The sequence below is a fragment of the Felis catus genome, chromosome B1 (genome assembly GCF_018350175.1).
Source record: "Felis catus isolate Fca126 chromosome B1, F.catus_Fca126_mat1.0, whole genome shotgun sequence".
In the NCBI taxonomy this organism is placed as follows: Eukaryota; Metazoa; Chordata; class Mammalia; order Carnivora; family Felidae; genus Felis; species Felis catus.
Window position 1 is genome coordinate 188,927,812 of NC_058371.1, and position 14,008 is coordinate 188,941,819.

Here is a 14,008-nt window from a genome sequence, read left to right on the forward strand (position 1 = left end):
GAGAGGATTAAGAATGAAAATAACTTATGCATTTCATTTAGTTTTACTTATTTTATAAAAAGCTTTATATAAAGCTTCATATACTTTTTATAGCTTATATCTTTTTACAAACATGAGTTTTGAAGTAACGATCACTCTAGTGGGTAGACAGCTCCATAATGCTCCAGATCTAAGTCCTGAATCAACTTCAACAATCTTTCAATCATTTCTTTGGAAAGAGCTGCTGCTGACAAAGCAAGCCATCCCCAAACCAGAATGGTCAGAGCAATTCTAACACTGAGGTTAGTCTATTGTTGCTTCAAAATAATTTCAGGAAGGGTAGGGTGAGCACAAATTGCAAAGACTGAGATGGTTGTTATTCAAGGAACACATCTGAACTTAAACACATGTCATATCCCTTGGCTTTTCCTGATGGTGCTTCAACTCATGTGAGAATTTATTTATTTATTTAAATGTTTATTTCTTTTTGAGAGAGAAAGAGAGACAGGGAGCACGAGCAGGGAAGGGGCAGAGAGAGAGGGAGTCACAGAATCTGAAGCAGGCACCAGGCTCTGAGCTGTCAGCACAGAGTCCGATGTGGGGCTTGAACTCACGAATGGCGAGATCATGACCTGAGCTGAAGTTGGACGCTCAACCGACTGAGCCACCCAGGCGCCCCTCATGTGAGAATTTAAAGTAAACACAGTAGGGATGTCTAATCACTATCTTTTCATATTAGAAATGTACATTGTTCTGGGTGATAGCTTTGACTCCGAATGTGCAAAATGTTTTTTGTTTGTTTGTTTTAACTTACTGAAGTCTGTTGGAAATGCTCTGCAATAGTTTCTTACTTAAAGGAATCCTAGGGTCAAGTCTTTTTAAGTGAAAAGCCTTTCATAACATGAGTAAGTGCCCTTCATTTGTTTCATTTGCTGTAATTATTTGGCTATTAATTTTTCTCAAACAAGGGCTCCTGTGCAGAATGCAGTCTCATTGCAAGGCAAACGATCCCCTAAGAAACCTGCTAGCTCAGCCCAAATCCCTGGCATGCATAATTCTATTTTGTGCCTTTATAGGCAGGGAGGAGAAAGAATATAATCTGAAAGCTACTAAGACTTCACTTTTCTTCCTTAGAAAACAAAAACAAAAAACCAAACATATCTAATCTGGATTACTTAATAATTTTTATATCTGTTTTGAGATACAGATAGAGCATGAGCAGGGGAGGGGCAGAGACAGAGGGGAGAGAAATCCCAAATGGGCTCTGTCAGAGCTGGATGTGGGGCTCAAACTCACAAACTGAACCATGAGATCATGACCTGAGCTGAAATCAAGAGTGGGATGCTTAAATCAAGAGTGGGGTGAACCACCTAGGCACCCCTCTAATCCAGACTCCTTAAATCAACGTGATGAGTAGGGAGAACAATTGTGCCAGGAAATAAGTTTCCAAGGTTTCTAAAAAGCCCCGAATAGAGGGTGCCCTCTCTCTTAAACATGGAGCCACTCTGGTCTAAGAGGGCTAAGTGGGATTCAGCTTTTCTGTCTTCAAGCTCTTTATACCTGTGCAAAATGGGAATCCCCAAAATGACATATTTCATATAAAGCCCTTTGTATAGTGCCTGGCATATAACAAGCCCTCAGAGGGGTGCCTGGGTGGCTCAGTCGGTTGAGTGTCCGAATTCGGCTCAGGTCATGATCTCACAGTCCGTGAGTTCGAGCCCCGTGTCGGGCTCTGTGCTGACAGCTCAGAGCCTGGAGCCTGCTTCGGATTCTGTGTCTCCATCTCTCTCTGCCCATCCCCTGCTCATGCTCTGTCTCTCTCTGTCTCAAAAATAAATAAAAACATTAAAAAAAAAAAACAAGCCCTCAGAAATAGTGGCTATTAAGATAACACATACCTATAAACAGAAATCTGAATCCTATTATCTTTGTAGATGCTTCTTTAGTGAATGCATGATTCCCAGTCCTTGAAGAAAAAAAAAATGAAACAATCAGTGGGAATAAATAAATGTTTTCCAAAGACTATATAATATTTATACAATTAAAATATAGATATTTTAAACACGAATAAGTGATTGGACATTTGTGTGTGTGCACATGTATGCAAGTGTGTGCATGTGCATGATTTTCTTCACGGAAAATGAAGAAATGCTAGCATGGTGGTTAAGTAATAATATTCCATGCAGCGCATATGGTTTCCCTGTTCTGGATGCTGTACCTCGATATCACTAACCCTTGCTTCCAGTGTCTGTGGAGAAAGGCACTCTGTCGTTCGTTTTCCGCCTGGTTCTAATTGACAGGAAAGGAGAACAAAAATGAAATACCAGTTGTGGTTTAGTTAGACTTCGCCTTATATATATATATTTTTTGGAAGGAATTAGTTGAATATGCACTTTTGTCAGAGCAGAGAATGTATTCTTCTGTCCATTCCTTTCATGTGGCCATTCCAAAGTCCCCCGATATGACAATATGCTAATCTTAAACCAACTCCTGTCAACAACATGATATAAGTTTTCTTTGTATCATTTTGATTAAGAAATTCTTAAGGAGTGGACTCTAAATATTTTACAGTTTCTAAGAAAATCACCAAGCTGTTAGTGAAGTAAATATCTGTTTAATTTACAACCATCAGTAGTATAACTGATATTAGTCTGGAGAAAGACAAAGCACAATGAATTATACATGTACATCTAATTTTTTGTGTAAAAAAAGTTTTTTGAAAAGAAACATCTGCATCTTCACAGGGTACCCTGGGATTTTAATAAGGGAAGAGCACAGTCCACTATAAATCATTATCAATTCTACATTGTAATTTAGCAGCAAACATGTTAACATGGGAACATTAAGGTAATAAAGGAGCTTTATTGTTTGGGAAAAAAAAATCACAGTTCTTGACATTACAGCCTTTTTTTCTCCCCACCCACCCGCAATAAAAGGGCAAAAAATGTCAAGGAAATATTAATTTGTAAAATACCTACTCTTCTAGTGTTGACTGCTATATACCATCTCTGTTTTGTGGGGACATGTTGCAGAGGGGCGGGCCACTTCTTTCTGTACAATGACCATCTCACGCATGGACTTTACACTCTGCAGGTGTCCTGAATGAGGCCAGTAGGTCAGTGACACCAGTGGTCAGATGTCAAGGTAAACAAACAGATCAACACATATTTATCCCAAGATAACACCCTATGTTAGTACTATTGCCAAAAAACCCCCAAAAGATCCTGACTTTTAAGTTTGAAAAATATACAAAAATATCAGGACAATTATAAATTAATATATATTAAAGCATTGAGAAACAGTAAAAGAATGGCCTAAAATGTTAAGTACAATGTACTTTGATACAATAAATATTTCTCATGGAAACTGAATACTGTATAGGGCTGTTTAGAACTCATAGAAACAAAAATTCATATTATTACTAATTTATTTATCAATAATCTATTGGTTCTTTATCATCTCCTTTATCATTTATATTACAAAAAATTAATACTGGAAAACGGTAGATAAACACTTTTGTGTGCTTCTTCTGCTAACATGCTGACGTTTACAAAGAACATAAAACTTATTTTAGCACTCCCATCTCTCTCGGGAATAGAACCCTTGTCTTCAGGACACTATTTTGCACATTGTATTTCTCAACCATTTGTCCTATGAACTCTAGAATCCCATTCCTCCGCCTTGCGTCCTCACATTCACACGCGCGTGCTTGGTCTGTCCTCATAAACCACAGAGAGGAGCACGAGGGCGCATGGGTTTTATGCTCTGGGCGATTTCACGGCAGCACAGGGCAGCTCGGCTCTCCCTTTGCCTGTGCTTCTGTCTTCAGCATGTCGCAAAGATGAATTCGAGTTGCAACGATTCCCACTTTCGTTCTGATGCCTCCAGGTATCTCTCTTCATACTTCTCTAGCATCGGGGAAGCGTTAGTTCAAGCATTTTTTTTTGTTCCCAAATGCAGGAAAAAAAAAAGTCTTTATTCTCATAATAAAAATAAGTCTGTTCTGTATTTTACAATATATTTCAAATATTTCCACTATGAAGCATTATTAATTAGTCCAACATGGTCAAGAAGTAGACGACATTTCCCAAAGACAAACGCTGCCAGGGACGCGCTTAGGAGGCGCACCTGGTACAGCCACACTTCACCACCTTTTCCACCTCGTCCACAAACGAAGACCCGTCAGTGCATTCGAAAGAGTATTTCCGTCGCTTGCTCCTTAGGGGTCCGCAGCACTGCCCTCCCGTACATCCACCCCTGCATTCCAGCCGGGACACCTTCTTGGTTGTCTGGCACGCGGCATAGCCCTGCTGCTTTTGGTAATAATCTCTTATTCGCTCCCCTCGACACGAGAGTTCTAGAAAAGAACAAGAAGCACAAGCATTTCCAGGGCAGCCACTGTGAGTCATGCCAAGTGACCGCGAACCCACCGCTCAATTCAGGAGGTCTTCCCTTTGTCTGCCAAGTGTAACTGCTGTCACCATCCTTCTATTCCGTATGATGGGCTTCGGGCACAGCCTGCTGGTCTTTGCAAAATACTTCTTTTGGGGGGGGGGGCTTTATTGTCCGCAAAGCGAATACTATATACGCGGACTATAAATACCAAGCTATTGGACTGAGAAGAAAATTGGATTCCTAAATCTTTTCCTTTATTGCAAAAATACACATCTTCTGTTTTTACACTACGAACAGCTGGTTTTGTTTACCACAGGGAGCAGTTTCCCGCGAGTGTGCAATTTAATTTATTAGACCTGGGGTTTCATATCATTCAATCTGTTACTTAATACAAGTAACATTCCACTGACTTCATAAATTACCCTAGTATGAACTAGTTCAAAAAGAGACATCTGCTAAAAGCTTCCACGGGCACGTTCCTCTTGTCTCGTCCCTCTGATGCACACGCTGAAGTGCGCGCCAGCTGGAGGCAAGGCACGTTCCGATCACGCAAAGGAGAAGAAGGTGGGCCAAGAAGTCAGCACGTTTCCCTCCCTCTCACCTGCGTGCTGTGCTGTGCTGAATCGGTTGGTTCTGAGGTCAAAGGTGACTCTGTCTTAAAACTGGAGCAGGACGGTGAGGGCCCTCCCCTCTGTGCCAGAGACGAATTAATAATATATGTGGATGGGGACAGCAGGTAACGGGAAGAAGCGAGGGAAGTAAGCGTGCTGCTACACAAGGTAAAAAGGAGTATTTTTCACGGCACATCAGAGAAGACGTGTGGAGGCGGCGCAAAATCCCGCTGTGGAGGCTGAGGACACTTTACATCTGGTGCCCTCACACCACTGGGAAATAAATCACCAGCAGCAACTCTAAGCCAGACACAGAACTGGTGCTCCTCAGATCACTCCTGTGAGTGTGTGTGTGTGTGTGTGTGTGCATGTGCGTGTGTCTCCTTTCTCTCTTTTCAAAGATGAGGGGTCCTCTTGCTTGCTGGGCCCCAAGGATGGGTCCCAGGCAGGTGGCTTACCTCGATCACAGCTGTCCCCGGTGTATCCACTGCTGCATTCACAGTAGGGCTGCCCAAGTCCTGAGAGCCTGCATTTCCCATGCTTGCACTTGATCCCCTGGCAGGGGTTAAAGAGGTCCTCCTCTTCATCACAGAGGACTCCCCCGTGGCCCTCCAGACACTTACAGCTGTAGGAGAATGCATTGATGGGCAGGCAGGTGCCGTGCACACATCTACAGTGGAGGAGGAACATGGGAATACAAACGCATCAGGCAGAGCGGATAAGAATGGAGAAAGGGTCATGGGAGGAATGTGAAGGAGATGTGCTAATGCGCCGATTTCCTCTTCTTCTCCCTCTCCCCCTCCTTCCCTCCCTTCCTGGGTTTTGCTTCGAGGATTGGGGATTGGGGTATGTGTGTGTAACTGCCAAGCAGCCCAAACTTACTTATTTCCCAGACAGGGGTCATTGGTCCTCTGGTCACAGAGGGGCCCGGTCCATCCCTCCTCACACTCACAGGTGAAGCCCGACTGGCTGCTGGGCTGGCACGTGCCGTGGGCACACACCTTCTTGTGGCACGGCTCACAGCCTGGCAGGATGCCGGTTTGCATGGGCACCTTGCGGAAGTCCTGGAGCTCGCTGTTGATGTAAAGGTTCCGGATGCAGCCGTGGAAGCTGGTGCCGTTTTGCCCAGGGGCCTGGCGCAGGGCCGCGGCCACGTTGTTCTTCCCGGGCATGCCTGTGGAGGGACACAGGTCAGCGGTCGGCTCTTCGGGGGAGCCTCAGCCATTTGCCACCCAGACCCATTTAGGTCTTCCTGCAGGGTGGGAGTCAGAGACACTCCTTTAGGACAGCTAGAGACCATGGGCATCCAGTCCTGTGGTTCTCACCCTGCCTGCACATTAGAATCATACGAGATCTTTGAAGAAATATTGATGCTTAGAACCTCAGCGCAGACCTACTGGGTCACATTATCTGGGCAGGGGAGGGGAGGGAGAGGAGAAGGGTGTTTCCTTGTTTTGATTTGCCTTTTTGGAAGATGCTCCAGGCAATTCTAATGCGCAACTAGAATAAAGAACCAAATTCATTGGTGGTCAGTCTCTAATTTTTAACATTTGTTTCAAATCAAACCTGACCCAGAGGCATAAATACATAAAACCTCAAAGTGTAGCTACTGTAGGCTAAAGGCAGGATCAGGAATGGGGAGAGAGATCAGTGGTCCCCCTTCTCTCCACCGACGTCTTCAACGTGGACACACACCCTGGAAGCCGACAGCTCCGGGAGGCACAGTGAGAGTTGGGTGACATGCCCAGTGTTGCCCAGTTAAGGAGCGGGTTGCAGTTCCGCTGATGAGTGAACCCCGTTATCTCTAGGTAGCGGTTTTGTCCGTCCAGTCTTAGGGGGTGAAAGCTGCAACCTTTCACCCCGGCCCTGCCAAATTCTAAGCTGGGAACCAATTCAGCTCAGCACTGGCAACAACCTGAGCCCAGTTGTGGATGTCAGCATCTGAAAAACGCTCCCATGCTTCCTGTCATGACAGCACCTCATTGATATCATTTTTATTTTCTTGCTAATGGAGAGTGAAGCCTTCATATGCCAAGAAACCAGACATACAAAAGAAATTCCTCCGAAAACAGAATTTGCAATCTTTGCATATATAAGTTCCAGTAGTGACAGTCATCTGGTAACCTTCATTTGGCAAAACTGAGGAATCTTTCCATGGCCTAAGCCAGACCCTGAAATAGTTCCTGGATGGGATCCTACATGAGACAAGCGTCCAGACTGCAGTGGGGTAAGGGGAGGGAGCCAGAGGCCTTCATGGCGGCTGACGTCCCCCGCAGCACTCACACCCTCACTGTGCTTGGCTGTGTGCTCCGAGCTACTGGCTGGAGGGCACAGGCTGGGGAAGACTCCATTCTCACTCTCCAGAGGGTTTGCTGCTTAGAAAGACCAGGACCCTCACACTCCCTGGGACCTGACTCATGACAGCACCATGTCTGTATTCAGAGGAGCCGCCTTGGAGTTCTAGCAGGTACCAAAAGCAGACAGGCGGGTATACAGAGTCACTAGGCCAGAAGTCAAAGTCTTTATTGTTGGTCTGTGTGCCCATGAGCCTATCATTTTCTTTTTATTTTTTTAAATGTTTACTTATCTTTGAGAAGGAGGGAGGGAGAGACAGAGCATGAGCCGGGGAAGGTCAGAAAGAGAGAGGAGACACAGAATCTGAAGCAGGTTCCGGGCTCCAAGCTGTCAGCCCAGAGCCCGATGCAGAGCTGGAACTCACGAACCATGAGATCATAACCTGAGCCGAAGTAGGACACTTAACTGACTGAGCCACCCAGATGCCCCATGAGCCTATCATTTTCAACCTCTCTCGGGCTTGGTCTTCTCATGTAGAACATGAATGGAGGGACCAGAGCAGTTGTTTCCAAGTCTTTCATACATAAGAACCACCACAGGTCCATGTTCGGGAGGTGGCTCCAGGCCGCGTTCTCTCCCCACCTTGAGATTCTGACTGGTAGGAAGGCTTGGGGTGCAGGGATCTAAATGTTAACATGCAGGGTGACTTTGATGTAGGTGCTCCGTGGTCACACTTTGACAAGTACTGAATTAGCTGTGTTGGCTTTGAAGTTCCATAACTTCAGACTTTTAGTCTATGTCCATTTGGCCCTGGAAACTGAGTTGCTGTTTAGAGCAGGGCAAAAGAATGAAAGGTACCATTTCCAGGAAAGCACAAGTTAAAAAAAATTCCTTGGTCTGGGAGAAGGTCTTCCAATTTAATCGTATCTATAGACCACGCATGTATGGTCTTCTTTTTCACACATTTAAAAAGAACTTCCAAACTATTTTTAATAACTTATTTTGATACAGGTCCAATACAACTACGTGCACATGTCAAGACTAAATACCAGTGAAGTTCCATGGCAGGAAGAAACAATTAGTAAATGTATTCTTTCATTCCCAAAGCTAACACTTATACAAGATCCAGCTATGATTATAATAATTTTTAAATGAAAATGATATATCACACATATATTTACTTTGAACAGGACATCACAGAATTAAAGCTATTCTGACTCAACCTTTTCACATGCTTGGCACATTTCTGACCAGTGAACCAGGTCTGAATTTACCAACAGAAGAAGACCCATGTTGGGGCTCAGTCAGTTAAGTGTCTGACTCTCGGTATTGGCTCAGGTCATGATCTCACGGTTTGTGAGTTTGAGTCCTACATAGGGCTCTGCACTGTCAGCGCAGAGCCTGCTTGGAATTCTCTCTTTCCCTCTCTCTCTGCCCTGCCCCTGCTCATGTGCTCTCTCAAAATAAACAAATAAACTTAAAAAAAAAAAAACAACAGAAGTAGACCCATGTTGATTTTCTGCTTTTAGCCTTTCCTCTACGCCATGGACTATAGCTGTAATTCAATCAATCTACCAAACAACAGATAACTTGGTAGACCATTTTTAACCTTAACAAGCTATACAAGTTTCAACATGACAATAAAGAAATCAAGGGTCAAGACTGGGGTCCTCTGTCCAATGGTGGCAAGAGGACGAGATGTGTGATTCATGGAGGGGTCTCTAAGTGCAGTTCTTAACTTATAACAATTCTATTAGATAATGCACATTCTGTTTAGACTATTATATAGAAAATCAGAAAGATTTGTTGTTTTGTGTTACATAAAGCCTATGCCATGGGTATCTGATAAGGCCTGGGAGGGAGAGCTGCCTCCCTGTTTTACTAAAGAACACTTCTGCAGGTGGGCCTAAGGCATGGGGTGCAGCACCTCCAGGCTGGCCTTGGGGAGTGCACCTTTTCAAACTTGGGGAAAAAGATGAGCTGAGGTATGTCACTCTCGTTTGCTAACTCGGGTTCTCCTGCCTTTGCCACACAGAACCCAGGGATGCGGTCTTATGATTATGTTGTATTTTTTTGAAATTTGAATTACCCTTGAGACTGGGCTCTGACTTGGAAGGAAATGGGCCCAGGTGTTCTCTAGCAGTGAGCCTAGATTGGAGGTGTTTTCCTTAAGGCCTGGATGGACAGAGGGACAATATGGATTCTTCCTGACCCTCCATCTTTAGAAAGATTGGCACTTTTCAGTTTGGAATGAATGTAGAACTTTTTTCCCCCCTTTTTGAAAAATGTTCTGACCTAAGCACTCCCATTTTGTACTTTTCCCCCCACACTGCATTGTAAAGGGGTTTTAAAAGATTCAATGAAATGGTTTCTTTTTTTTATTAAAAAAAATTTTTTTTTTCAACATTTATTTATTTTTGGGACAGAGAGAGACAGAGCATGAACGGGGAGGGGCAGAGAGAGAGGGAGACACAGAATCGGAAACAGGCTCCAGGCTCTGAGCCATCAGCCCAGAGCCTGACGCGGGGCTCGAACTCCCGGACCGCGAGATCGTGACCTGGCTGAAGTCGGACGCTTAACCGACTGCGCCACCCAGGCGCCCCTCAATGAAATGATTTCTGATGAAAGCACAATAAATCAAGTGTAGGACAAGTCCAGAAATAAACAAAAAGCCACAAAACTCAAATGGCTTCCCTTTTTGCTTGATGTTAAAAAGTGAGTGGCAGTGCAAATAGATGGCTTTGGGGTCAGACAGACCAGACCTGGACCCAAATGAGGTCTCTATTACTTCATAGTTTTGTGAACTGGGACAAGTTTTGTAAAGTCCTTGAGGCTGTCCCTTAGGAACTATGAAACAAAATCATACCTACTTCCTAAAGTCTCTGAGGATCGTGCTGGACACATAGCATGTGCTCAGTAAGTATAATTTCTTTTCCCTCAAACCACAGGTACATCTGTGACTTGCTTTACCAATCCCAACATAATGGCTGTTAACTGTAGTGCAGGCTTTTATTTTTAAATGAATCTCCTAGTTGTGATTATCATGAAGCAATTACATCATTCAACTTGCTGAGCAGATTCACTATGCAATCCTTGTGTTACAATCTACTATGGTTACTTGAAGACTTGTCTGTTTTCTCTACTCCCCTGGGCAAGAAGGGATACTTCTTCAACTTTGTAACGTTTATGCATGTATTAACTTGTTTTTAGCATATGGTAGATACTCAATAACCAATGGTTCCTAACAATTCAAAAAGTCTTTCAATGTGTTAAGATCTTCTGATGAAAATTACAAAAAAACAGGTGCTCTGAACTTTCAGGACAATTCCAAAAATATTTTCAAGAACGTCTTGGAAGGGTTAACATAATTATGTAGAATCCCAAGGTTACTATTTGGCAGGAAATAATGCAAACTTTGTGAAAATGCCCGTCCTGCTGAGGAAATCACTTACATTGACCTGCTCAAGAGCCTTAGCTTACTTACCTTTAAAATGAGTTAATTTTATCAGTCAATTCACCTCAATCCAATGTGATTTAATTCAATGTAACTCAATTCAATATCACATGCTTTCTTGCTCCTTTGCGTGAAAATTGAAATTCTGTACCACCAGCTTACACTTGCCCCCCACTCTACCACCTGCTCCCCCCCCCCCCCCCCCCCCCCACACAGAGGAAGGTTCTCTTCTTTGTGGGTCCTCTCCTCTGGACTCCTTCAGAACTTTGCCCACACCTCTGTTCCTCATCTCTTCCTCGTCTGCCTTCTTGTTGGTTTAAAAAAAAAAAAGTCCAGAAACTGCACTCTATTGTTCCAATCCCTAATCTACCCTTCCAACTCTATTTCTTGTTTGTTCACCTTAAGGTCTTAGCTCAGCAAAAGTTCTTCCTGTTATGCCATACAAGTTGCACATTTAATTCATTGTTCATTCATTCATCATTCAATTTGGTTAATAATTATCCTATTATCTACATTAGTTGGCAACTGGTAGCACAGATAATATGAGATGACAACATCTGACAGAACTTTTTTTCTTTTTCTTTATAGCTTGGTCTTGACCCCAACAAAAGCAGCATCCCAGGCCCATGCATTATTGCTCTCACGTGTGTGCTCTCTCTCTCTCTCTCTCCCTAAGACCTTGCTGTGTGGCCTCAGGTGTGCTGTGTAATTTTCAGCTCTTGTGAAATAATAAACCTCTAATTTTTCTCCAAAATTTTCTGATGGTTTTTGCTAAAGGGCACTTTGCAATCGTAATACGAACCACAAGAACCTGTCCAACCACAGCAGCGGTTATTGACAGACTGAGACAGGCACAAAACAGGTCTCTTAACACATATCCAGGGCTCTTTCTTTTCTATCCATGCTGTCCATCTTTCAATGGCTGATCACTATTGGTCAATGGCCACAATACCAGGAATCAACAACTTCAGAATTAGTCTGTGGTGAGAATCACAGGTCTTGGGGACCCACTGGATTTGCAACAGAGCTTACCTCCTACATAGAGCGGAGAGTCAAAATTCAGAGTCGACTGCTTTGACAAGTTGGTGATGATTTTGGGGCTCCCTCCATCCACAGAAAGGGAGAGACTCTGATCCAGGGCAAGTAGTTCCACAATGTGGAAGTTTCCATCATTGATCGTCTCCACGCTACAAAGAAAAAGCAACGTAACTAATGCTTCAATTTTCTTTTTATTAACAAAAAGAAGTTAAAATACAAACTTCAGTAAGCACTTCTTAGGAAAAAGATACTCCTATCTAACATTAATAAAGACAAACACTAGTAGTTGATTTCAAGATAGAAGATAAAGTACAATCAATTTCTACTTTTTAGGAATGGATACAAAGTAAGCTTGTTTTCCCATTGGGAGGGGTGGAAATGGATACACTGAATCACTCTGTAGTCATATTCTTCCACTATGTAGAAATTATAAAGGATAATTTATTCTTTTGCTTTTAGATGCCACTAAAGTTTTGTTTTTCTAGACACTGTTACTCCAAATTGTATTTAAGACAAAGAACCCACATTGGTGCCAGATATCCTCTATAGATTATCACTGGCTTTGATCTTTTAAATGCTGCACAGTAAGACTTACCCGAACACACACACAGATACAGGAAGAATCAACTTGGTGGGATCATTGTGCTTGGTAAAATGTATTAACTGATAATACACTCTTCCCTTCCTTGCATTTTCAGAGGGATGGCCATCAAATGAGATTACTGTGAAGAAGTCTATGCTCAGTGGAGAGTAACAGATTCAATGGAATGCTTAACACAGTCATAGCCAGTAGTGTTGACAATGCTTCTTCAGTTTTCTATTACTTTTAAGGGACAGGTCTAACAGTCATTCCAGAATTTGAGAGGGCATATGGAAATTCACAAAATGGCTAAAAACAAAAAGATTAAGAAACAAAGATAAATGAAAAATGGGGAGTTAAAATAAGATGAACTGGGGTACGATTACTAGGCAGGTGCTATATGGCTGTGAAGTGTGCTTGTAAATCTAGCACATGGGTTAACAGCAAAGAGGAGCATGGGACCAATGAAGAAAACAAGAATTGATACATGGCAGTGTCATGAATATATTAACCTCCCACCATGGGGGCAAAATATGGCCAAAAGTAAGTAGTTGGGGCCAAAAGTAAGTAGTGAATATTAAAGACCCAATATGCTGGGATGTCAACTAGGAAGATGGAAAAAAAAAAGGCTCAAACATGGAAATATGGGAGCATGTGATAGAGAAACTGTGCATACTTAATATTCCCTATACAAGCTGATTGCTTAAATTTCTGGGTACTGATATTTAAGATTGCAAATAGGCCACGCCTGGAAAATAACAGAAAAAAATGTGTTGACATTTCTGTATGGTTCTCACCACAGGTATCTAATCATATCCCTTTGTTTGCCAACACAGAATAAAAAGTTTTTGTGGTTTGACCACACTCTAAACCATTCTGCAGAACTGTGAAAATATTTGAAGTTTTCTGGTTTTAAATGGTTGCAAGAGTTCACACGTACAAAGATCTTTGATAATTTGTCTCAGATATCATCTTTTGAATGATAAATATTAAATCTGCCAATCAATGTTTTTATCTTCTGCAGATTTAATTATCCCAACACTCAATACCATTAAAATCAACAGAGGAAACAATATACAGGAAAATCATTCACTAAAAAAGTTGGATACCAACTGCTACTGGTCTTAAATAGGATTGTCTTCTAAAGGAATATACCAGATGGTATTATTAGCTAATGCGTAAGCATACAGATTTTAGAGTCAGATGAACCTGGATTTGAATTCTGGTCTTGTATTTATGAAATGTTTGACCTTAGATAAGTTACTTAATTGCTTATACACTTCAGTCTTCTCTTCAGTAAATGTTAATATATATTTCACCCTCTGGTGATTAATTTGAGGTCGTATGAAATATATATTTTTTTACAAGTGCAGAGTGAGACATCCAGCATATAGAAAGTGCAAAGTTAAAAGTTAGGTATCAGCATCACCATCACTGCCACCGCCATCATCATACAAATAATCCAGTATTATTTCAGTATCTTCTTCAGGAAGAAATTAGTTAGCTTTATTTTCAATATTAACTGTAAAATAATGCTAAAGACTAGCAGAAATATAACAGCTTCTTTGGGGGCATATCTTGTTCAAGTTACTAAAAGTTTTACGTAAACTATTAAAACGAAGATGTGCATAGAGAGAGTGGGGACCAATTAATTGC

General features: G+C 42.3%; 1 protein-coding gene across 12 annotated transcripts in view; it reads right to left on the reverse strand.

Moving 5' to 3' along the window:
• Nucleotides 1-2,573: 2,573 nt before the first annotated feature.
• The window catches only part of SLIT2 (slit guidance ligand 2), a 374,968-nt gene continuing 363,533 nt past the window's right edge, over nucleotides 2,574-14,008 (reverse strand). For all 12 annotated transcript variants that reach the window (XM_045056548.1, XM_023253270.2, XM_023253268.2 and 9 more), the window contains 4 exons: nucleotides 11,767-11,921; nucleotides 5,868-6,159; nucleotides 5,444-5,655; nucleotides 2,574-4,336 (listed from right to left, as the gene is read on the reverse strand). In XM_045056548.1, the coding sequence (XP_044912483.1) occupies nucleotides 4,095-4,336; nucleotides 5,444-5,655; nucleotides 5,868-6,159; nucleotides 11,767-11,921 (901 nt within the window). In that variant the 3' untranslated portion in view covers nucleotides 2,574-4,094. The remainder of the gene's footprint in view (nucleotides 4,337-5,443; nucleotides 5,656-5,867; nucleotides 6,160-11,766; nucleotides 11,922-14,008) is intronic.